The following is a 20,488-nucleotide window of genomic DNA, read 5'->3' on the forward strand; positions in this document are numbered from 1 at the left end:
TACACGCTTACTCTAACATCCACGCGGGATGCAGTGACCAGGCGATCACAGATCAACATTGCGCCTTCACTCCACCTCCTTTTCCATAAAGGAGAGCTTTCATCTCTGACGAGCTAGTCACGTTTCAGCGCTATCAGCAACTGGGCTACGAAACTCTCTTTTCCGTTGCCTCTTCCTTTATCCTATTATTTCTTTCTTTTTCCCTCAACAGAAAAAAAAAAAAAAAAAAAAAAAGAAAGGGCAAAAACAGGGAGAGATCGGCAGGCAGCAGCATTCACGATCCTACAAGTCTACACCCTCGCCAACTCGCAACTCGCCATTCAGGCTACGAACACCTGTCGCTATTAACCATGGAACTTATTTTCTGGATGATCAGCTCTCTGGTCCGCTGGGTTCGACTGAAGATATACCAGTACGAGGTCACCTTCGCGATATATATGCTTACTCCTACGGAGAAATTCATCTTCAGTATGTCGCACGTGCCCTGCTACTTGTCAATGCCGCTGGCGAATAGGAGGGAATCTTTTCGCGATTGCCGGCGGTCGCAGAATGCAGGCAGAGAGAGAGAGAGAGAGAGAGAGAGCCTTGATGCTAACGTTGTCTCAATTCACAGACTCGCTACTTTTGAGCCTCGTTACTCTCCTGTCCACCGCTGCTTATGTCTACCTGCCCGACCACGTCAAGAGCATTTGCGGCCACATCTACTACTACTGGGCTGGCGATCGCCCAATTAGCGACTACCTCCTGTCGCCATCTGCTCTGCTACGCGACAACACCACCAAAACTCTAGAGGTTATCTACGAAACGGCCCAAGGCGCGGCGGCAGCAGCGGCGGCGACTGTAAGAGTCGCGGATCTGTGATGGAATGGCTACACACGGCGATTGAGCGCTCTATGCTCGTTATGCTTTTCCGGCACGGGAGCTCCTGAGGGAGCTTGATTATAGTCGCGGATCCCATCGCCGTATGCGGTCGAGATACCACTTTCAGTTCTGTTCAGATGAGCGAGGGCGCTTGGGGGCGTTGTGTGTTTCAGCTAGACCGATTCTTTCCTTCACCACGTCTTGGGAGCAACTTGTGTTGATTGCATGGGAGCGGGCGCATGATGGATATTCCCTTTTGCCTTATTGTTATTGCATTGATACCACCGCAGCGCACTGAGCGTAATTTTTTTTTAAAAGCTTATTGAATATCTTACCTGATCCCATCGAGGTAACTAACTCTTGATGATTCTGTCCAATGTTCAGACTTCGACATGTGTAAATGCAGATGCAACCCGCGATGATACCACGAGGAAAGGAGAATTGTCTCAATTAAGAGAGATGTACATATAAGTCCCAAATAAAGAATAACTCCTGTAATGCCCAGAGCAGTGATGGTACATGTTGACATCCACCCTTTCACGGAACGGATGAACTGGCAGAACTTCCCCCTCTCATCCATGTCTTCTTTTCATCCTGCCATCATAAAATCATATCGTTCCTCTTCCTGTCTCATTTCTAAATCCCGACAAGTTTCCATATATGATACAACCCACATCCTCGAAGCGAATCCCTTTCAAACGCTGGGGATTTCTCTTCACTCCCGACTCTCCGCCTGCGCCTGTGCCAGCGCCTCTGCAGCCTCCCTCTCCCGCTGCCGTCTCTCGCGCTTCACACTGTCCACGAGCCGCATACGCGCCAGCTCGCGATCAATCTCTTCTTTGTCGGTGGGAATCTTGTGCGATTGTTCGGCGCTGGGCCAGAAGCCGGGCACGGAGAAGCGTTCTTCGAGATTCGTTCCGAAGTAGTACATCCAGCCGATGGGGAAGAGGATGTACATTCCGAACTAAATCATAATAATCAGTTTGGTTAGAAAATCGATGGGGAGATAGATAAATGGACGGATATGGGGGTTTGGGTTGGTTTGATATATACCTTGAAGACTTCAAGGTTGCCGCCTTGCAGCCTGCGGAGGATGGCGGACATGGTTGCTATCTCTCGAAGAGTGCTAGATCCGTTGATTATATTTGCGTCTCAAGTATAGATCAAATCAATAGGGAGATCCGGAGACTTTGCGGAAGAGAAGCTGAAGAGGCCGTTAAATCGATCCGGGGATTTCCCTTTTTTCTCTCTCTTCTTTTTGGATAATCGTAGTTGCGGTAGATAACTAGGAGCCGTTCCACGCAGGTCTGGAATGAATGTCGAATCTATGAGATAATGTATATATCAAATAACTGAAGCGTGAGTCCACCGCGATATCAATCACGCATCCGAGTATCGCAAAAGGGATCACTACTACTTCTCAGACCACCTCCGTTCTGGATCGCCGCCGCCAGTTCTTCCAAACGCCGAATAATCCGCGAGCTGATTGGCAAACAGAACAAACGCGCGGCAAGACTCGAAGATCACATGACCTGTCAGGGTTGGGGTCATCTGACCGCGCGTATCGAAGCTGCCGAGGTCCGATTTCATTATTAGGAGATGGAGATGAGATTGAGGAGCTTTGTGCCCTGCTCCGTATTGCAGCAGCTTGCTCAATTTAGTTGGGTTTATCCGAGAGATTTATCATCCTGAGTTTGATCATTGGGGGAGCTGGCATCTTCCGGGAGTCTAGTGATCTGTGATCTAGGTAGGCTGTTCGCTACTTGACTATTCGTTGCTCGTTCTGGAGTAGATCCCTCGGCTTTGGTGAGTATCGCTTGTAACCTTAGTCCAAGCGTCGGTCTTCACTACTGCAACGCATTTATCTGTTGATAAGCTGCCTTCTTCTACAGTACTGAGGTGTGCTTTTATTTGTGAACTTGACTCTCTCTGATTTCTTCATCGCTGGAACTACCGTCGAGCTTCCAGCTCATAACGCTACAACATGGCTTCCAACGAAGAAGTTGTCACTGTCAAATACCAGGACCGCATTGCCATAATCACACTGAACAATGCGTCGAAGCTTAATGCCCTTACTCAAGACCAGTACTCTCTCCTGGGAGAACGCATGCGCGAAGTCGCTGCAAGAGATGATATCTTCATCACCGTCTTGACTGGAACAGGACGATTCTTCTCAGCGTGAGTTTTCTTTTTGCACATCATGTAATGAATATAAAAACAAAAAGCTTAACTTTTTAATCTCATAGTGGAGCAGATGTGAATGCCAGCCGTCCTGGAGCTACCCTCAGCTCTACTGATCGTCGGGACGTTCTTCGCGGCTTCGTCGTGAACAATATCGACCTCACGCGTACTTTCTATACGCACCCGAAGATCCTCGTAGTGGCACTCAACGGTCCCGCTGTTGGACTCTCTGCTGCTCTGACTGCCTTTGGAGACTTCATCTATGCTGCTCCGCATGCCTTCCTACTCACGCCATTCTCGTCCCTCGGCCTGGTCGCTGAGGGTGGTGCTTCTCGTGCGTTTGTCGAGCGGCTCGGTATCTCAAAGGCCAATGAGGCCTTGATCATGAGCAAGCGCATTACTTGCGACGAGCTCGTCGCAACTGGCTTCGTGAACAAGGTTCTCACCCCTCAGTCCGGGAAGAAGGACGACTCCGACGGATTCCTGAAGCTCGTTTTGGAGGAAGTCGAGGAGCGACTGGGTGCGCATCTGAGCCAGACCAGTCTACTGAAGATCAAGGAATTGATCCGTCGGCCTGAGAGGGAGATTCTAGATCGTCAAAATGGTCTCGAGGCCTTTATGGGTATGGAGAGGTTCCTCCAGGGTATTCCGCAGGAGGAATTCAAGAAGATTGCGAGTGGACAGAAGAGACATAAGCTATGATGTAGGACTTGATCTGTCAGATCAGTCGGGTTGTACAGTACATATGTTGCTGCGTCTAGCAGGGGTTTCTCGATTGATTGTTTATGTCCTACCAAGGTACATGGAGACGGACGTCGTCGGGACTAACATAGCGGCATCGCCAGACGGCTGGCGTAGCTTCTGACCAATACATCCAATATGATTTCTGAAGCATAGGCCCTTAATGAGGACATAGAATACAAAAAAGAAAAAAGAAAAGCGTGCATCATATCTCATTCGCCCATCTTTTGAAACACCGAAATTTCCCTTTGAAAACATTCACCACTGGTCCATAATTCATTACCATACAAAAACATGTGCACATGCGAATAACTTAAGTGTCCGCCTTCAATGATGTAGACATCAATCATCATCCGCATCACTCCCTACTTCTTGATCTTCTTGCATTCTCTTAGCCAGAATATCCTGCCACTGGCCCATAAACTCCTTCATACCCCCTGGTCCCGCTCTGGACGCATCCACCACTTCCCGCGGTAGCTTATGCGCCGAAAACTGAGGTGTTGAGAACGCATACGCCTCTGGATCATCGCGCTGAACGAGCCGGAATTCCGGGAACAGCGGCGAATCCTCATGATCATGGACGGAATGAGCAGGATCAGGTGATGGAGGCTGCTCTGGCTCTTTGGAGTCCTGTTCTTCGGTCTTGGGTCGTGGTTCCGGTGCGAATGCAGCTACGGTCGTCTGGGATGGACGTATGGATAATCTCACAACGCCCTCTTCTAGACCTTCTTCTTCCTGCTCTTCGTGCTCGTCTTCTTTGATTCCTATCGGATCCTTCATGTGTAGGATCTCCATCCAGCTGAATAATAACGGATCCGTCCTGATTGCCCAGGGATTCACATCAATGAGCCACGCCCGCTCATGAGGCGGGGGAATGTATACGTCGAAGACGAAGTTCGGATCGGGAAATGTGTTCTTTAGTTTCTCATCGAAGAAGGTCTGGATTCTCGACCGCAGGGTGTCGCGGAGCGGGAAGAGGAAGTCGAAATGGTTGAGGTCTCGTTGACAAATGCATAGTAGCGTTCGATTACGCACGAAGCAGCGGAATTCCAGGGACGGGTTGAAGTTGACGTATTTGCGGAGGATGAGGTGGTAGGGAACCTGTGGAGGGTCGGGTGTTGTGGCTTCGACGTCTGGGACGCAGTCATCGAAAGCGTGTTCCAGGTCATGAGTGACGAAGTCGCTGCTCTTGAGCAGAAGATATATATCGTTGGCGGATTGGCATTGGAGATCATTTGTAGCTGTGATCCAGGTTGCGTCTTTCGGGGCGCTCCAGTTCAGTTTGGGAGTCACTTTGCCGCCGAGCTCGGCGATCGTGGCTCTGATCTGCGAATGGATTTCTCTCCACTCGGTAGATGGATCATCCTCTTCATCATCTTCATCTTCGGATGCTTCGGAGAAAGAGTATATCCCGCTGTCGTCGTCTGCGAGGCCGGATCGTGCGTTATCCTCTGGTGGGAGGACAATACCGTCCTGACGGAGGTATGAGAGGAAAGGATCGGTGAGAGGGATTAAACGGGCCTTTGGGGTTATTGTTCGGTATCTGTACCATATGTTAATATGATAGTATCCAAGGGAGAGTAACTGGATTGCTCCTACAGTGGGTGCCAGAAATGATATGAGCAATGGAGGATGTGGGAATGAGTAACTGGAGGAAACGGGAGAGTCTGCAGTTCGCCTGCAGACCCAGCGGCTTCTGACTCCATCAGCGGCATTACTAACTTCCTATCTGAACTGGTTCAATCTGACAGCCAGAAAGGATTAGAAATGATAGAAAAGAAAAAAGAATTAGTATGTGGTGCTCTTTCTCAGTTCCCAAGTTGAGTGCGGCGTTGAACCGGGAACTTTTTAAGCGGGGCAACTTTTTCTGATAGCGGCGAACAAACAGCTAAAGAACTCTCTAGCCAACTCTTAGCTCAGTCTCTAAACTAAGGAACGATATGACGCACCCCGATCGTTTCTAACTAGTTAACTGGATGTATAACTAATAAACAATTAGCTTTGCAACTTTGCCCTGTCGGAACTAGAAAGCCAGATTTGGTCCGTGCACCACGCGGTGCCTGGCCTCGAGCTTGTCCCGACCACGTTGCTTGTCGCGGAGATCGCCCTCTTACGCCGTATACCTGCAGTGCTCTTAATTGTGTGCGCTTGTCTTCTTCAAGATGGCTGCTGCAGAGACTCCAGATCCGCAGAGCCTGAAGTCATGGCAGGAGGCGTTCCAGTATCCTGTGCCCACCGTGCGGCGCGTCGAGCAGGAGCTGCGACGGGATATTGCCAGCAACAAAGAAAAGCTGCGTGCACTGGTCGGGTAAGTAAACGTTGTCTGGAAAACGTTGGCGTGCTCCTGTACTAAAAAAGTCACTGCTGTTACTAGTATGAGATATCGCGACCTCCTTGGAACAGCTGAGACGATTGTCGAGATGAGCGGAGAGATCGAGCAGGTCGACTCGCATTTGACGGACATTGGGCGGAGATGTAACCCCCGATTGATGGAGAAGAAAGCTGCGCATCTCACTCAGGTTAAGCGGGATGCATCAGGGATCGGTATGGTGATGGTATTGGCATGATAGTGGATTGCATCACTGACTGGGATCAGACGTAGAGAGTCGAGCTTTCGCAGCCCAGATGGCCTTACAGCACCGTTGCATCTCTGCAATCTCGAGACTACTCAGAAAAAGTGCCGCTCCTCTACTCGTTGTCAAGATAATCGTCATCGCCAGATCGCTTGACATAACTCTGTCGCAAAACAAAACAAAGCCACCGTTTCTGGAGACACTGCGGAACCAATTGATCTCCCTGAGAAGGACGATTGTGAAGCGCATCGATCGTCGTCTTACCTCTGTGAAATCTACAGCTGATGATATTATCGAGACACTGGCAGCGTTCTGCCTGGCAACTAGCTCGTCTTCCGAAGATGCAATTCGTCATTTCCATCGTGTTCGTCTGAACGCCATTGCCGCGCAATTGGACCTCTGCGATCCTTCAGGCGCAAACATCCTCAAGGCTCTAAGGCAGTATATTCGGACTCTCCAAATCACCAAGACGCTGTTTTCGCGTCGACTCTCTGATTCTCTGGGAAGGCTCAAGGCCCGGCCAATTTTGACTGATCCTGATGTCAGGAAGCTGGACGATCTGGACCTTGAAATATTCGAGCGTTGGGTGGCCAGCGACGTCAAGAACTTTACACCATGGATCAAACTCACCGACTTTCAGAAGTCTGACGCAGAGAAATCGATCAAACAGTGGTCGAAAGAAGCATTTGAAAGCTTCATGAAAGGCACACAGAAGTGCTTGAAGGATTTCCACAATTTCGCCGAAGTGATCTTACTCCGCAAGCAAGCGTTCGATATATGGCTCTCTGCTAGGAGCTCGACACCCACGCATTCGTCTTTTAGCATCTTGGAGGGTCTTCGCAATCTGTTCAATGGCCAGTTAACGGCGATTATACGCGCACAAGCAAGGAACCTGGACTCCATTGGAAAGAAAGCCTCGTCACTGGTTACGGATTGGGATAATAAAAATCATGACCCTGCCCAGTCACTTTGGGATCCTGCTTTGACCTCGCTCGACTACTCAGGAGGTGCTTCAACTTTCAAACAGGCGGTTATGGATGTCCTGCTAGGCCGCGACTCTGATATCTCTAGCATTGAGGAGAGCTACCATGCTTGGAGGAGCTCAGTGGAGACTACCAGAAACTTGGTAGAGGAGCTAAAGCGAACGCGGTGGGAGGACACCTTTGACGAGGCAGAAGACGAGGACACGGCGGTCGACCCGGCAGCCCTTCTCAATGAGGATGATCCTGCCGTTCTACGGGAAGAGCAGAATTCTGCCGTTTCACAAGCCTTCGTCGACCTGCAATCTTCCTTCCGCGATATTGCCAGAAGCTTCGGGGCCTCGAGCCAAAGTGAAAAGGCTGCATTCATGCTCCGACTCATTAGAGATATCCGACGAGATGCACCTGACGATTATCTCGATGACAATTTCATTTTCGCGCAAGAAATCGTGCCAGGACTGCAGGAGACTCTTGCTACTGCAGTTGCTTCGCAAGTCAATCCATTGACTATCAAGCCGCAGCTAAGTGGACCAGGCCAAAAGGTTCCTGGCCGTACGCTCTGGAAAGGAGAACCCGAATTACCAGTACAGCCTACCCCGGCGATTTTCAAATACCTCCGACGACTCAATGCTGCCATGGATCACTACGGTCCCGATCTATGGAACCCTTCTTCTGTAGCAGTGTTGAAAACGACACTCGTCAAGCATACAGCAGAGTCACTTCAATCTACGTACAAGTCTCTAAGTGCCACGAATGAAAGCGCACCAACTTCGAGTCCTCCCTCAGATAACTCGAATTCCGAAGACTCGGAAACCAAGGAACAGAGCTCTAAATCCTCCGAGTCAAATGATCCATCACCATCTCCTCAGCTACTTCGCGACTGGAAGATCCAACTCATATTCGACTCTATATACCTGCAGAAAGTCCTCGCGATCAAGGAAGTCTCAGAAGGATACAAGGATGAATTGTCTGCAGTCGCAGAGAAGATCCAAGCCGACGTAGACCCGAAGAAAGAATTCTCCAAGGGTCTAACGAAAGCTGCTCAGGAATACTGGAAGCGCACTGAGTTGCTTTTCGGATTGCTGGCTACTTCATAGGTTGGCTCAAGGATTCCACATGGAGAGAAGAGTTTATACTGTATATAGAATTTTTAATATGATATCATGACATTTTTCTGAAAGAGAGTTTTGTCCCTAGTTTATTAAATCGCAAGAATTCTTATTCATCAATGCGATAAACAACCAAAATATACCCGCTGAACTGTCTACGTCATACTCAGTGAACAACTCCTTCGTACGCTATCATATCTAAACTATCTATTAGTTATCTGATCGCAAAGTACACACATGGTATTGATTCTCGAATTGGACTCGTTGCAATCAGATAAAGAGATCGTAGGACCAACGTAATGCTCGTTTGGATATTGGAACTGTCTTAACAATGACATACACCCACGCATCACAGAGCTTCACATGCTCTGGCGGGTATCCGAAGACATACTGACTCTTCTAGCCCTTCGATGCCTTTTTCCTCTTTCGCCCCTGCCTCTTCCATCGTCCTTTTCAAAAAATCTCTTGCTCTCTTTATGTCCGTCGGCAGGAGGTCTTTGCTTGTTCGTATTCCGGGTTTTCCGACGTTTAGCAGCCTGTCCACTTGGGCTCTTATCAAATACCGAGCCCTACAAGGTATTTGCCAGTTTCCAAGAATCGAATGCCTCTGTGTCAGCATGGCCGGGCGTAGGATGCGCCCAGACAGAAGCTAGGTCGGGGACTTCATAACGTCAGATCCTCCCGCAAGACCGGCGGAGTCGATCGAGTGGTCGGCTATTCACGAGGGTTCTCTTTTTCTGTATCCATTGATGAATGTCTCCCACTGTCAACCGCCCACCTTTCCCTCTATGCTTGCTCACTGTCGGGTACGAGGGGTCGTGTTTATGGAACGAGAAGATAGGACTGAGAGATGTCACGGATAGGAGTGCTGCGATGTCTGTACTTCCATCTGCGGCGAGGACACCAATACTGTCTTTCTTGGAGTCTGTCAACTTGTTCGACTTTGCCGGTGGCATGAAGGATTCTTGCGATAATTGCATGAGTCTCGAGAAGGATCGGATCCGGAAGTTCGTATCGACTATCGTGATTAACAAATTTTACCTTGTTATCCCTTTCTTTTAGGATCCAAGTGTCTTTATGGTTGGGTTTATAGTTCTTAATCTTGTATTCATGAGTTTGATCGGTAGCTTCGAAAGCAATTGCAAACTTGCTAAAAAGGGTATGCAACGATTTGTCCATGGTCATGGCATTCCGCGGATCATTAATAAAGTGTTAGGTAGATCCAAACCTATGCAACGACGGGAAGTATCTGTCCAACGTCACCCAAATTTGGGATTTTAAATAATATTCTGAGTCAGAACGCCAAGTCCCCATTGAAAAGAGGATAATATGCGCGCATTCGGTAGATGTTACGATCTCACCTGCAATCTCTAACTGGGAATTCTCGTCAGGCAACTTGGTGAGCACGCGGCTATAATTATCTCTCGATAGGCATGCCTTTCTTAGCCACTCCTGCTCGTTGCGAGTATAAGGCTGTATTAGCTGCGAAGCGATCTCCTCAATCGAGTCCTCAAGTCCAGGGCGCGAGGATGGAGTAATAGTCTCGGGTGTCCGTGGACGCGTCAGCATTGGGAATAGTACTCCGTCAGAGAGAGAACTCTGCAATTCATTGTTGTGGGTTTTGGGCATTTTGAACTCTGTATTAAACCAGAAAAGAACGTGAATCAGCAAGTTTTTCACGATGGGCCCATGCCTACGGCACATGTTAGCGAATAGACCAAAGTCTGGGAATAGTTCCTTCGCCATCGCTCCTGTGAGCCGCTTAAAGCATTACTTATATTGGTCATTACTAAACCTTGCCAGGAAATTCGGTCTGCGGTACCATATCTCAATAGACTGTTCTAGCAGTACCGGCTTTTTCAACCGAGGCCAGTGTACTTCGAGCTCTTCGCTTTCCTCGTTGTAGATGAAGTCTTTTGCCGTGACGCCGTAGCGGTATGGCCATTTTAACTCCGGCACGCAATTATAGTCCTCTAGATCTGGGTAAAACAGTTTGGTAAGGTCACTCTTCAGGCGAGGTATAGGAAACTTAATAATCTCCTTAACATCCTCCGGCGTGGGAAGAGACTTCTGTTCGCCGAAGACTCCGTTGAACCACAAGTTAAATTCATTGATCTGGGAAAAGAAGAATTGAGTGCGTCAGTATGGACGAGGCTCAAAATTCCCTTATGAGAGAAATAGAAACTCACAAAGTCTAAGCGACAGCTGCTGGCGGCATATGCGTTATTAATGGTGAACTTAACATTACCCCACGGCGTACTGTTAAAAGCCACCTAAGCGTTAAAGAGTGTCCGGTTCTGTATAACAGGCCACCACTTATCATTATTCTTCAGGTTGATCACCACTTTGGTTCGGATGAATTTGATAAATTCTTTCACGCTTTTATACTTGCCTTGTCCTCTTTCTCGGCCCAATTGAGCCCACGCTGAGACCACTCGATTGAATTCTTCGCCCTGTGTCGCATCCTTTTTCGCAACGAACCGGTTCGCCCGTAGATAAACTCGCAAGTTATTGCAGATCACTATCGTTCTCACGTGATTTGATGTCGTCCATTATATGCACTAACCCATCCTCCAGTAAGTTATCAAGAAACGCTCGTAATCATACTGTTATCGTATCATCGTTTGAGTCTTGCGGTGCGTAATTGTCAAGCTTGAATAGGCACTCTTGCTCGACTATAACCGGATTGTTTGAGCTGATAGTACTCAGGGTATCACTGCAGACATCCTGGGACTCTGCTGCCATTATTATTGCCGGTTGGTTAACAGAAAAGCTGAAAGTGAGATGCAAAAATGATAGAGATGATGTGAGCGAGGGAGTTCGAAAAGAAGTCCAACACGAAGTTCAAGATGAAACTGAAAGCTCAAGATGGACCAAGAGATAGACTGAAATAAAACAAGACGAGGAACCAAGGGAGACGAGAGAGGAAGCAAGAGAGGAAGCAAGAGAGAAAGTAGGAGATGGGAGGGTTGTTCGTGGGGTTTCAGTCCCGCTTCTACCAAGAACTGTGGTATACAAGCAGTGAAGGGGACGAAAGCAGGTGCAGCATTAACTCACTACTAGGGAATCAACCTCTGTAGCAGCGTTGTAACTACCAACGAGTGAAGGAAGAAGCAAAGAGATAGAGATATCATCCAAAGAGCATAGATGGCGTCTGTCGGCCACTCTTGCCCGGACCCGCGGGGGATCGACACAACGTCACGCCCGGACCAGGAACGCTTCGCCGCGGACAAGTCACGGGCGGCCGATTGCAACTCCCATCTTGCATCCTCCATCTCCCAATGCTTTCTCTCTCTTTATCTCTCTCACCAGATAGTTTCTCGTCATGACGGCACCAAGGCTTCCCTTCCTATATCCAAACATCGTCCGATCCCTACGGTCGTGCGAGCCAGCAACGTACCGCTCTCTCCGTCCTCGTTCCCGCAGTCGCTTTCCGCGCGCAGATTTCCATACGAGCCAGCGATGCGAGCAAGAGACCTCATACCACCGCCGCTACGGTCCAGCTGTGGAAGCTAAACTGCCTCCTCCAGAGCGGCCAAAGGCCAAATCTGGGGACCAGTCTTCGCGCGAGGCCTCGTCCCAAAGGGACAGCTCGCAGGACCAGCGGAGTGATGCTCAACCGGAACGAGCGCAAGCGCAAGATTCTAACAAGACAACTGAGAAAGGACAATCCGGTCAAGAGAAGAACCCGGCAGTTGATGCAAGCTCGACCAATCTTTCAGCCGAACTCCCACCTCAGGAGAATGCCAACCCGGATGAAGACGTAGATGATGTCGAGAACAGTGATCCTTCTCTACGACAGCGCAAGGATGAGGCGCGCCAGACGCAACCTGCCTCTTCTGACGACAACCCTCTACAAGACGTCTTGCAGATGCCTTCGCCTTCCTCTTATTTAACTCCATCTGGAGTCTCCGCCGCCAATGGCCAGAAGCCGCCGCATCTGACACCACCCCCATACGTCCATCATTTCGACACATATAGCTTGGTGCGGGATCTGGCAAAGAGTGGCTTCACAGATGAGCAGTCAGTTACGATGATGAAGGCGATCCGTGGTATTCTGCAAGACAACCTTGAATTGGCCCGGGAAAGCCTGACCTCCAAGTCGGACGTTGAGAATGAGTCATATCTGTTCAAAGCTGCCTGCTCGGAGCTTCAGCAGTCTCTCCAGGCCTCCAGAAATGCAGAGATCCAGCGCCAACGCACTTCCAGGACTCAGCTACAACATGAAGTGGACATCCTATCACAACGCCTGAACCAGGAACTGACGGGTCTCAAAGATGACCTGAAGGGCATGTTCAACGACCACAAGATGACGACAAGGGAACTCCAGCGGAGTCTGGACACCGCAATTCAAGAGCTGAACTACAAGATCACTGTATCGCTGAATAGCGACGGAAAAAGTGAGGCTGAAGGGTTAAGATGGATTCTTACCAGAAGAGCAGCGATGGCAATCGCCACAAGTGCTAGTAAGTAGCCTTCCCCTCCACCCCCAATCATTCTTACACGGAGTCTGACATCCTATTTAGTTATGATCATCCTCTTCCTCCGATACTATTCCTATAAGACTAGCCAGAAAGAGTCCAAGAAGGCCAAAGAAGCAGCTGCGAAAGAAGCCGCCGAGACCGAAGTCAAGGACACTGGTGTGCAAACGGAAGCATCAATCGCGGAACAAGTCGCTCCCGAAATCCTAGGATAAGGGCCTACAACAACTGCAACGACCCTCGACCATTCCTTACGTTAATTAGATCGCCATACTGTACATGGCATCATTCATCCATCCCTTCCATTAGAGCCCCCAACAGATCACCATTCTCTGTATCACGCACAGCGGTTTTTTCTTTTGTCATGTCACTGTACGTCTAGAGCGCACCTGAAACATGCACGCGCTACTGTATATGGGTCATTTTCCGATACCCCCGAGTTATTCTTTTCTATATTACTGTTATTAACATAGTTCACCACATCATCAATAGAGATGGCACATCACGTGTAAAAAGTTATTATCTTTTGATTTATCTCTCCTTTACATCTGCCCGGTCGACGCTTTCTGTGATAGATAATGCGGCCTTGTGATTTAAGACGATGTATCTATCCATCGATGTGAAGCCCAGATGGGAATGTCTGACTAATTAGCTGGAGAGACATAGTTCGAATATTATTAAATACATTCATCTAAATAAATTATCTTGACATGTAAAATCTGTCTTTCTTGGTTCAGTCATGTTCTTTCCCTCATCAGGCCCAGCCCGTTGTGAGCCCACATGCTAGTTATATAAGACCGTTTCACAATACCATACATCGCGACAGAGTATATCTTGAGGAAGAAAAAAAAAAGAATAATAATAATAAGAAAATTCGAAGAAGGTCCGGAGGATCATCGTTATTAAAATGTCCCCTGGAGAAAGTAAGTAGCGTAGGACTAGAAATCCATCCGTAGGGCGATACTGGGAGCGCTCTTTTTCTCCTCAGCTTCTGACACAGCCGCTCCATTGGGCACTTGGCCTTGTGTAGCTCCGACGCTTGTGCTTCGAAGAATCTCCTCGGTAAGTCCCCTCTGATCGGGACTCATGCTCGCTACAAGAGCTCTGAAGGTCATTTGGTCGACCTTGGCCAGCTCAAGGAGTCGGGCTGCTGTTTCTTGGTAGACGCCTGGTCCTTCGCGTTTGGCACGGACGAGGAGGGTTGATACAATGAGAGCAACAGCATTGGGTAGCCCATCACGCGGAACAGCTGCACTGGCAGTGTACGAAACCAGAGCATGTGCGATTGCAGGGCGGCAATTTTCCGGGTCATTTGCAACGTCTCCCTCATTTATCGGTGTTCCGACGACGAAAGCAATGAGCCGTGGAAAGAGATAGCGGATCATGACTTCATCTGTCGGAGATTTTGGACCCGGGGAGAGCAGGATGGACCGGAGACACCCAGCCACAACGGTCGCAAGGCCAACATCTTGGAGACAGTCAACGAGCTCCTTGAGGGTGCGTACAATGAGAGGATCCTGGGGTGGGATGGCGTGACTGCTTGTTGTGAGCAGTATGGTGATGGCTAACAGCGTGTTCTTAGCGCAGGGCAGGGAAGTGTCAGACTCGCGCCGTTGTGCGATAGTGAGCGTCGTGAGGAAACGGGTAAGGCATCCACGTATCTGGAGCGAGAGTGCTTGGAGGGTCTCCGGAGAGAATGAGCCACCCTGCTTAGGCTGGGTTATGCCTTGGATGAACCGTCTGAAGATAGGTAGCGCCTGAGGGACAACCTCAGCCTGGCATAACCCTGTAGCTAAGATGGTACTGAAGATGTGTAAGATGCATGCGTTGAGATCGTGGCGAATTATCGACGGGAATATGGCGGCCACGTCGACCAGGGAAGTAAGTGCTAGACGGACAAGAACTAAGGCATCATCGGATGTGACCTTGAACCGTGCATGAGGCGTGCTCTCGCCCAGATTTGGCAGCAGGCCAGCAATAACCAAAATGATGGTCCGTGTCAGCTCGAACAACTGCTCGATGTCGTCCGAGAGATTTTCGCTACGGTCTTGACCATCTTTCGCAACGAGGTGGTCCAATGCTAGGTTCCTGGCTATTTCGACAATAACTGTTTGGATGTTGATGCCTTCTGTCAGAACCAGACGGTCTAGAGTGTCCATAGTTTCGAAGAAAACAGCATCCTGGTACACAGCATTTCCAGAGACGACAGGCCGCAGTATCCTCTTCAGAGCCTGGAGGATTTCTAATCGCTGAGATGTCAATAGTGACTGGTCAACGAGAGCCTCGAACGCAAGTCCGAAAAGCACGAAGAAGAACGCAACCGGCTCGTCACGATAGTTGATATCATGTCCCTTATCGGCTTTCCCGTTGACGAGAGTATCTTCATCCTGATCGGGCTTCTCAGGATCAGGCTGTTCGAACTTCCCGTCCAGAGCGTCAAAGACGAACTCGCTGTCCTTCTCTACGAGACTGGCGATGGCGTCCACGAGGTTCAACCAGGAATCTTGATAAAACTACGGAATACCGTGAGCTTATGTCCGATAAAGCAGGTGTATGTAAGGGTGTGCATACCTTCAACAATGTCTCTCTGTTCAATGCTGCGTAAACCTCATCCAGGTCGCCGGAAAGACTTGTTCCCAGACTACCGGAAATATCGGGCTCAAAGCGTAACCGCGCAAATTCCTTCAGGGAAGATAACCACAGCGGCGTAAGTAAAGCTAGATAAGGTTGGACTACCGCCGTCAGATATTGCTGCTCATTACTAGCCATCTGCAATCGTGCCCAGGCAGAAAATAGAGCCAGCTTGACCATGACTCGAGCGTTGGAATTGAGGCCTTTGAGATCCCCAATCTCCGTTGTTTTGGGGTTTTCTGCGAAAAGTCAGAGGTGTTTTCGATGTACTTTAATAAGGGACAAAGCATACTCGCAAAGTTCTCCAAACCAACAACAAGAGGCCTGAAGATTCTGCCCATCCTATCGACATTTGTAACAATCCCTGTGGCCACGAATGTAGCACAGACATTGATAGCCTCCGAAGCTAGCTCTGGCGACGAATCTGCCGCAAACGCTGGAGTGAGGGCTGAACCGATCTGCGCTTGGTACTGCTCAAGAAGCGAGGCCTCACTGAAGTCTGGATCTGGAGTTTTACCAAACATCTTCCGGGCGCGTCAGTTTTATCTCTCATACCAAAGGAGGAAAGACATACCTTCAAGACCCTATCAATAATTTGAAGACCAATGACACGCAATTCAACGACATTAGCGGTGGAGGCCGAGAAAGCCATTCTGACGACTTCTCCCACTTTCCGCTGCAAAGCCAATTCTGCAGGGATGGTTTGATCTGGCAGGAGTTCGTCATTAACCATTTCGAGGAGCTCCTTAAGACACTTCATAGCGAAGTAACGTGTCTGCCACTTGAGCAATTCTTGACCGACGGTCGTTTCGGCAGCAGAGTCTGCCTGCCCGTCACCTGCAGCTGCAGCTGCAAAGCCTGCAACTTCATCGTCCGGCAAGTCCGGTGCGGCACTTTTAGGAATAGCTGTCTGCGGTATATCCTCGACCTTGAGCCGTGTTTTGGTCAAGACGCTTTGACACCGGTGAACCCACAGCTCCGTATCAGTGAGTGCAGTTTGTTGCAGCCAGTTGCGGATCATGCTCCGAATGGATTCGTTTTCAGGGGTATCGTCGAACGCCAGCCACAGCTCATCTTCAAAGCTGTCACTAGCAGTCCGAATTACAGACTCGGCATCACGCTTCATAAGATTGTTGAGTCCTCGAATGGCTGCGTCTCGCATAAGTGGGCTCCGCGATGAAAGCTCACGCTGAAGTCGTTTGACGTAACCTGCGAAGTCAACGTAGGCAGGAGCATAGAGGGAAAGATGGTCCAGGCACTTGGAACTTTGTGTGACAAGAGCTGGATTCTCCTCTAGCTGGAACTGCCTAACCAGGGTGAAGATGAGATTGCGGGTTTTCGAGATCTCTTGCAAATCAGGGCCGAGAACGTTGATGAGTGAGTCTACACATCGACTGACGCCTACAGGCGTAGGGAAGACCATTTCAATGTTGGATGTCGCCAGCGACGCCGCCTCCTCGTTATGTGTATCAGCGATATAGAGTTGAGCCAGCATTCCGAGGGTCCCCGATACATAGGCTGAAAAGGTCAAACCGGCGGAGTCAACGACCCTTTCAAGGCCGTCTAATGACCAGAAGTGCACGAGTGGGTGAGGATCATTGCATAAAGACATTAGGACCCCAATGATTGTCTTGAGATGAAATCCGGCTGCCATGCCGCCAACCTGCGAATGGATAGAGCCCAGAGCCACAGCACAGCCTGCACGTGTGTTAGGATCTCGATTTTCCACAATCGTATCTATGAGCCAATTGATTTGAGCGCTGGTCAAAGTGTTGCCGGAACTATTACAGAGTCGACCAATCCCTTCAAAACCAATAGTGCGAACTATAGGATCGGGATCGACCAAGAATTTCTGCTGATCATGAGCCAATGCGTATACAGGATGAGAGAAGGTAAATACCGACCTGCAACAGTTCCTGGAATATTTTCTCAGATGCTGCATTGAGCTCGCCACCTGGGCCATCCGACTCTCGAATTGCGACCTTCAGAGCATGAAGTAGCGCTACTCCAACATTGACAGTAATGGCGGCTTTTCGACCAGGGTTCCTTTGAAGATGTGGAGAGGAAAGGAGCGTGGCAATTTGTTCTACGCTACTTTCTTGAACCTTAGGCGACTGTAGAGGCAGAGCGAGAGCAAACAAATTCACGGCAGCATTCACGACTTCCGTTGCGGCTGGATCAGCACTGGAAGCATTCCCATCTTGTGCGCAGTACAAAAGCACGGAATCATGTTCGCTCGCTTGGCAGATTGGGAATGTCAACTGGACTCGATCAGTATCATAACTCCAGGCCCACAGTCAGAATTGAAAAGAAAGATAAAACTCACCACATCATCGATGGCTTGATCTGCTGATTCAACCGCAGACCGCGCCGGTACAGTGTCCTTCTGCCGTTTTCCAGATAACGTCTCAGTTACGTATGAACGAGCGAGACCAGTCACACCAAATCCGAAATTATCGCAGAGATCCCACAAGTTGTCAAAATGAGCAGGTGAACTTGCAATGGAACTCTCGACCGGTTTTGCATGGGTGATGTCAGGCTCTGCAAAGGACGAGATCGCAAGTCCCAATAGTCCTGATTGCGAAATAACGTCCGTGTGGCCCGGATGGTTCAGGGTGACTAACTTCGAGAAACACTGCAAAACGCGACGACGCATCATTGTAGCAAAGTCGTGCAGTTGCAAAGATGGAAATAGCCGCTGAGAGATATCATCCATGGCCTTGGGGCGCGGGAGACCTTCAAGGAATGTGATTGTGTTTTGGAGCATTGATGCGATGCGCTTAGACCCATCCACAGTGACCAACTTGCTATTATATTCTAGGAACACTAGGAGAGAACCTAGAGCACACTCTCTCACATGTGCTAGAAAGCTCATTTCGAGGGTACCCCGTTGAGACGTATTTTCCTTCCCAATGGGTTTAGGAAGTGCGTTCTTCCACAGCAACATTAACTGGGACAGATGGATCTTGACAAAACTGGGACCCAGAGGCATTAAACCTCCGATCAAGATCCATGCCACTTGGATCTGAGTGCTTGCAACACGTAGCTCCGAACTGCTACTGATCTTTAGTAGTTCAGTCGCCTGCGACAGGACGCGGGAGAAGACGTCAACCGAACCATAGAGCGGCTGCAGACGGGATGTGCTTAGCATTGCCGAGAGTCCATTTGCAAAGCCGACGCAGCGACGAGCCGACTGCCTTGGCGTCGACAGCTGCCCGATCTCTCTGTTAAGACTATTTAGACAGATTGTGACACAAGGGAGAAGTTGATGAGGACAAGCAAGCACAAAGCTGCGCAAGCACTGTGCAGCATGGATCTGCACGGTATAACTCGGATGAGGTAGGACTTGCAACAGGGCTTCCCGACAGGTCTCTGCAAAAGGCGTAATAGCTGGTCCCAAACCAGTGATCAGAGACGTCAGCGCACTCAAGGCACTAGTCAGAGCATACTTGCTCGGTTCCCGACGTTGGGGGATAACCTGAGGGTAATCCTTCAGGACCTCGTTAACCAGCCACTTGGCAGCGTTCAGCTGGCTATTCTCCCGAAGAGACTCATGGCCCACTGTATCTTCCAGGATACTTTTTATGAACTTCCTTGTCATCAACAGGCGAAAACGATTGTAGGTCACTGTAGGATGGTTCAACAAATCGAATATGAGATGAGTTGCGATTTGGCCATATCTTTCCTCCACAACATTGTCACCGAGGTTGCGCACCACATGTTTATAGCAAACTGCGATTCCAGCCCTCGCATAGTTTCCAGTCGAGCTCTTCAAGTACTGGGTAGAAAGCTGCTTGAGCAAATCGGGTAGGGTGAAAGACAGCCGAGGCTCTGTTTTTTTGGTGACAGGAGACTCGGGTACTGGAGTCTCCTCTTCTTCGTCACCAGAACGCGGCGCCGGCTTCTTGGACTGTCTTTTTGGCTTCTTGATCTTAGGAACAGGCTCGATTCGTACTTCAGGAGCGTGCGCCTTGACCAATGCTCTCGCTAAACAAGCAGCAGCTGCGTGCCGGACCGGAGCAACGGGACTGTCGATAGCTTTCCAAACGACTGATTTGAGATTATCAAAATCATTTGCATTGTCAAAGTAAGGTGTGTTCTTGACGAGTTGTTCCAGACATCGGCACGCGTTCACCTGAACCAACGTTGCCTTGTCGCCAGATGCAGCGTTCCGTGCCTGCTTCCAGATATCTCGCGCCGTCTGTTCGTCAATCGCAATACCGATACCAACAATGACTTTTCGCAAAACAGTGAATATAGAACCACGGAGGCCAGTATGATTGCTCGAAGACTTCAGCAGCTTAAGCAGGCTAGAAGCCACGAGGCTCGATTGACCAATTGCGCTTTCTCCAGCGGCAGCGAACACTTCTCCCAGACAATGTGCGGCGGCGAACTTTGTTTTCAATTCCGCTTCGCTTTTTCCAGCATTGACGATCCCAAGTAGCTCACTTATACTGTCGTATAGTATACCACGATCTCCCCTTGCAAGTATCACGTTGAAGCATCGTCCTATGTTGTTGCGGAGAGCTCGAGTTAGCGTCGGGGATGAGAGTCTGAGGATCTTAAATAATTCCTTCTTCAAGGATTGTTGCTCTGAGCATAATTGTGTCTTTTCGAGTCCGGAGACATGCTGCACTAGATCCGATGTAAAGGTGAGAAGGTATAGATCCTGCTGTTCTGAAGGGAGCGCGTGCAGCTTAGGGACGTCGAGTTCGGCGTGGGGTACGGCACTGTCTGAGCCCCCGGACGACGTTGTCGTAGCGGCGCCGGAGGTCGACATTGATTCAAAGTATCGAAAACAGGCGCTACCGGGAAAACGCCTTTTCGACTAAGTATCGTTTCGTTTGTGGTAAAATGGCTGTATCGACTTTGTTGTTTCATGTAGTTGCGCAGTTGTGTCCTCATCTCCGTCCGGGGGCGGATAATACTCG

The 20,488-nt window shown here is 49.4% G+C and overlaps 8 protein-coding genes across 8 annotated transcripts; 4 read left to right on the forward strand and 4 right to left on the reverse strand.

The window, feature by feature from the left end:
• Positions 1-220: 220 nt before the first annotated feature.
• On the forward strand, positions 221-1,110 carry C8Q69DRAFT_75669 (hypothetical protein). The gene is made up of 2 exons (XM_028634004.1): positions 221-468; positions 614-1,110. Exons 1-2 carry the CDS (start codon positions 351-353, stop codon positions 859-861), a joined length of 366 nt encoding a protein of 121 aa, XP_028482584.1. The 5' UTR covers positions 221-350; the 3' UTR covers positions 862-1,110.
• Positions 1,111-1,576: 466 nt separating this feature from the next.
• Positions 1,577-1,965, reverse strand: C8Q69DRAFT_509520 (mitochondrial cytochrome c oxidase assembly factor; the record flags this gene model as incomplete). The annotated part of the gene is made up of 2 exons (XM_028633098.1): positions 1,577-1,825; positions 1,915-1,965. The coding sequence occupies 2 exons, from the start codon at positions 1,963-1,965 to the stop codon at positions 1,577-1,579; spliced, it is 300 nt and encodes a 99-aa protein (XP_028482585.1).
• Positions 1,966-2,411: 446 nt separating this feature from the next.
• C8Q69DRAFT_75598 (ClpP/crotonase-like domain-containing protein) lies at positions 2,412-3,935 on the forward strand. Its single transcript, XM_028634002.1, has 3 exons — positions 2,412-2,608; positions 2,830-3,039; positions 3,108-3,935. The coding sequence occupies exons 2-3, from the start codon at positions 2,846-2,848 to the stop codon at positions 3,742-3,744; spliced, it is 831 nt and encodes a 276-aa protein (XP_028482586.1). The 5' UTR covers positions 2,412-2,608; positions 2,830-2,845; the 3' UTR covers positions 3,745-3,935.
• A 190-nt stretch (positions 3,936-4,125) lies between these two features.
• Positions 4,126-5,498, reverse strand: C8Q69DRAFT_509522 (D123-domain-containing protein; the record flags this gene model as incomplete). The annotated part of the gene is made up of 2 exons (XM_028633099.1): positions 4,126-5,326; positions 5,383-5,498. The coding sequence occupies 2 exons, from the start codon at positions 5,496-5,498 to the stop codon at positions 4,126-4,128; spliced, it is 1,317 nt and encodes a 438-aa protein (XP_028482587.1).
• A 447-nt stretch (positions 5,499-5,945) lies between these two features.
• C8Q69DRAFT_406702 (hypothetical protein) lies at positions 5,946-8,433 on the forward strand (the record flags this gene model as incomplete). Its single annotated transcript, XM_028628131.1, has 3 exons — positions 5,946-6,091; positions 6,158-6,327; positions 6,380-8,433. 3 exons carry the CDS (start codon positions 5,946-5,948, stop codon positions 8,431-8,433), a joined length of 2,370 nt encoding a protein of 789 aa, XP_028482588.1.
• Positions 8,434-9,582: 1,149 nt separating this feature from the next.
• On the reverse strand, positions 9,583-10,600 carry C8Q69DRAFT_75603 (hypothetical protein). Its single transcript, XM_028634003.1, has one exon. It carries the CDS (start codon positions 10,189-10,191, stop codon positions 9,658-9,660), a length of 534 nt encoding a protein of 177 aa, XP_028482589.1. The 5' UTR covers positions 10,192-10,600; the 3' UTR covers positions 9,583-9,657.
• Positions 10,601-11,770: 1,170 nt separating this feature from the next.
• On the forward strand, positions 11,771-13,141 carry C8Q69DRAFT_406546 (hypothetical protein; the record flags this gene model as incomplete). The annotated part of the gene is made up of 2 exons (XM_028628124.1): positions 11,771-12,911; positions 12,972-13,141. 2 exons carry the CDS (start codon positions 11,771-11,773, stop codon positions 13,139-13,141), a joined length of 1,311 nt encoding a protein of 436 aa, XP_028482590.1.
• A 483-nt stretch (positions 13,142-13,624) lies between these two features.
• Positions 13,625-20,418, reverse strand: C8Q69DRAFT_76005 (HEAT repeat protein). The gene is made up of 6 exons (XM_028634005.1): positions 17,884-20,418; positions 17,462-17,818; positions 16,132-17,409; positions 15,850-16,081; positions 15,498-15,796; positions 13,625-15,439 (listed from the first exon to the last, which is right to left on the reverse strand). Exons 1-6 carry the CDS (start codon positions 20,335-20,337, stop codon positions 13,865-13,867), a joined length of 6,195 nt encoding a protein of 2,064 aa, XP_028482591.1. The 5' UTR covers positions 20,338-20,418; the 3' UTR covers positions 13,625-13,864.
• Positions 20,419-20,488: the final 70 nt, after the last annotated feature.

The sequence above is a fragment of the Paecilomyces variotii genome, assembly GCF_004022145.1.
Source record: "Paecilomyces variotii strain CBS 101075 chromosome Unknown C8Q69scaffold_11, whole genome shotgun sequence".
Lineage (NCBI taxonomy): Eukaryota > Fungi > Ascomycota > Eurotiomycetes > Eurotiales > Thermoascaceae > Paecilomyces > Paecilomyces variotii.

What these genes read in the sequence shown, in the direction of transcription:
- C8Q69DRAFT_75669 (XM_028634004.1), top strand. Translation starts at nt 351, where the DNA reads ATGGAACTTATTTTCTGGATGATCAGCTCTCTGGTCCGCTGGGTTCGA. An exon ending in TACGGAGAAATTCATCTTCA is followed by an intron (nt 469 to 613) that starts GTATGTCGCACG and finishes CTCAATTCACAG; the next exon opens with ACTCGCTACTTTTGAGCCTC.
- C8Q69DRAFT_75598 (XM_028634002.1), top strand. Translation starts at nt 2,846, where the DNA reads ATGGCTTCCAACGAAGAAGTTGTCACTGTCAAATACCAGGACCGCATT. An exon ending in ACAGGACGATTCTTCTCAGC is followed by an intron (nt 3,040 to 3,107) that starts GTGAGTTTTCTT and finishes TTAATCTCATAG; the next exon opens with TGGAGCAGATGTGAATGCCA.
- C8Q69DRAFT_75603 (XM_028634003.1), bottom strand. Translation starts at nt 10,191, where the DNA reads ATGGCGAAGGAACTATTCCCAGACTTTGGTCTATTCGCTAACATGTGC.
- C8Q69DRAFT_76005 (XM_028634005.1), bottom strand. Translation starts at nt 20,337, where the DNA reads ATGTCGACCTCCGGCGCCGCTACGACAACGTCGTCCGGGGGCTCAGAC. An exon ending in TATTCCAGGAACTGTTGCAG is followed by an intron (nt 17,410 to 17,461) that starts GTCGGTATTTAC and finishes CATGATCAGCAG; the next exon opens with AAATTCTTGGTCGATCCCGA. An exon ending in TTATTGATAGGGTCTTGAAG is followed by an intron (nt 16,082 to 16,131) that starts GTATGTCTTTCC and finishes CGCGCCCGGAAG; the next exon opens with ATGTTTGGTAAAACTCCAGA.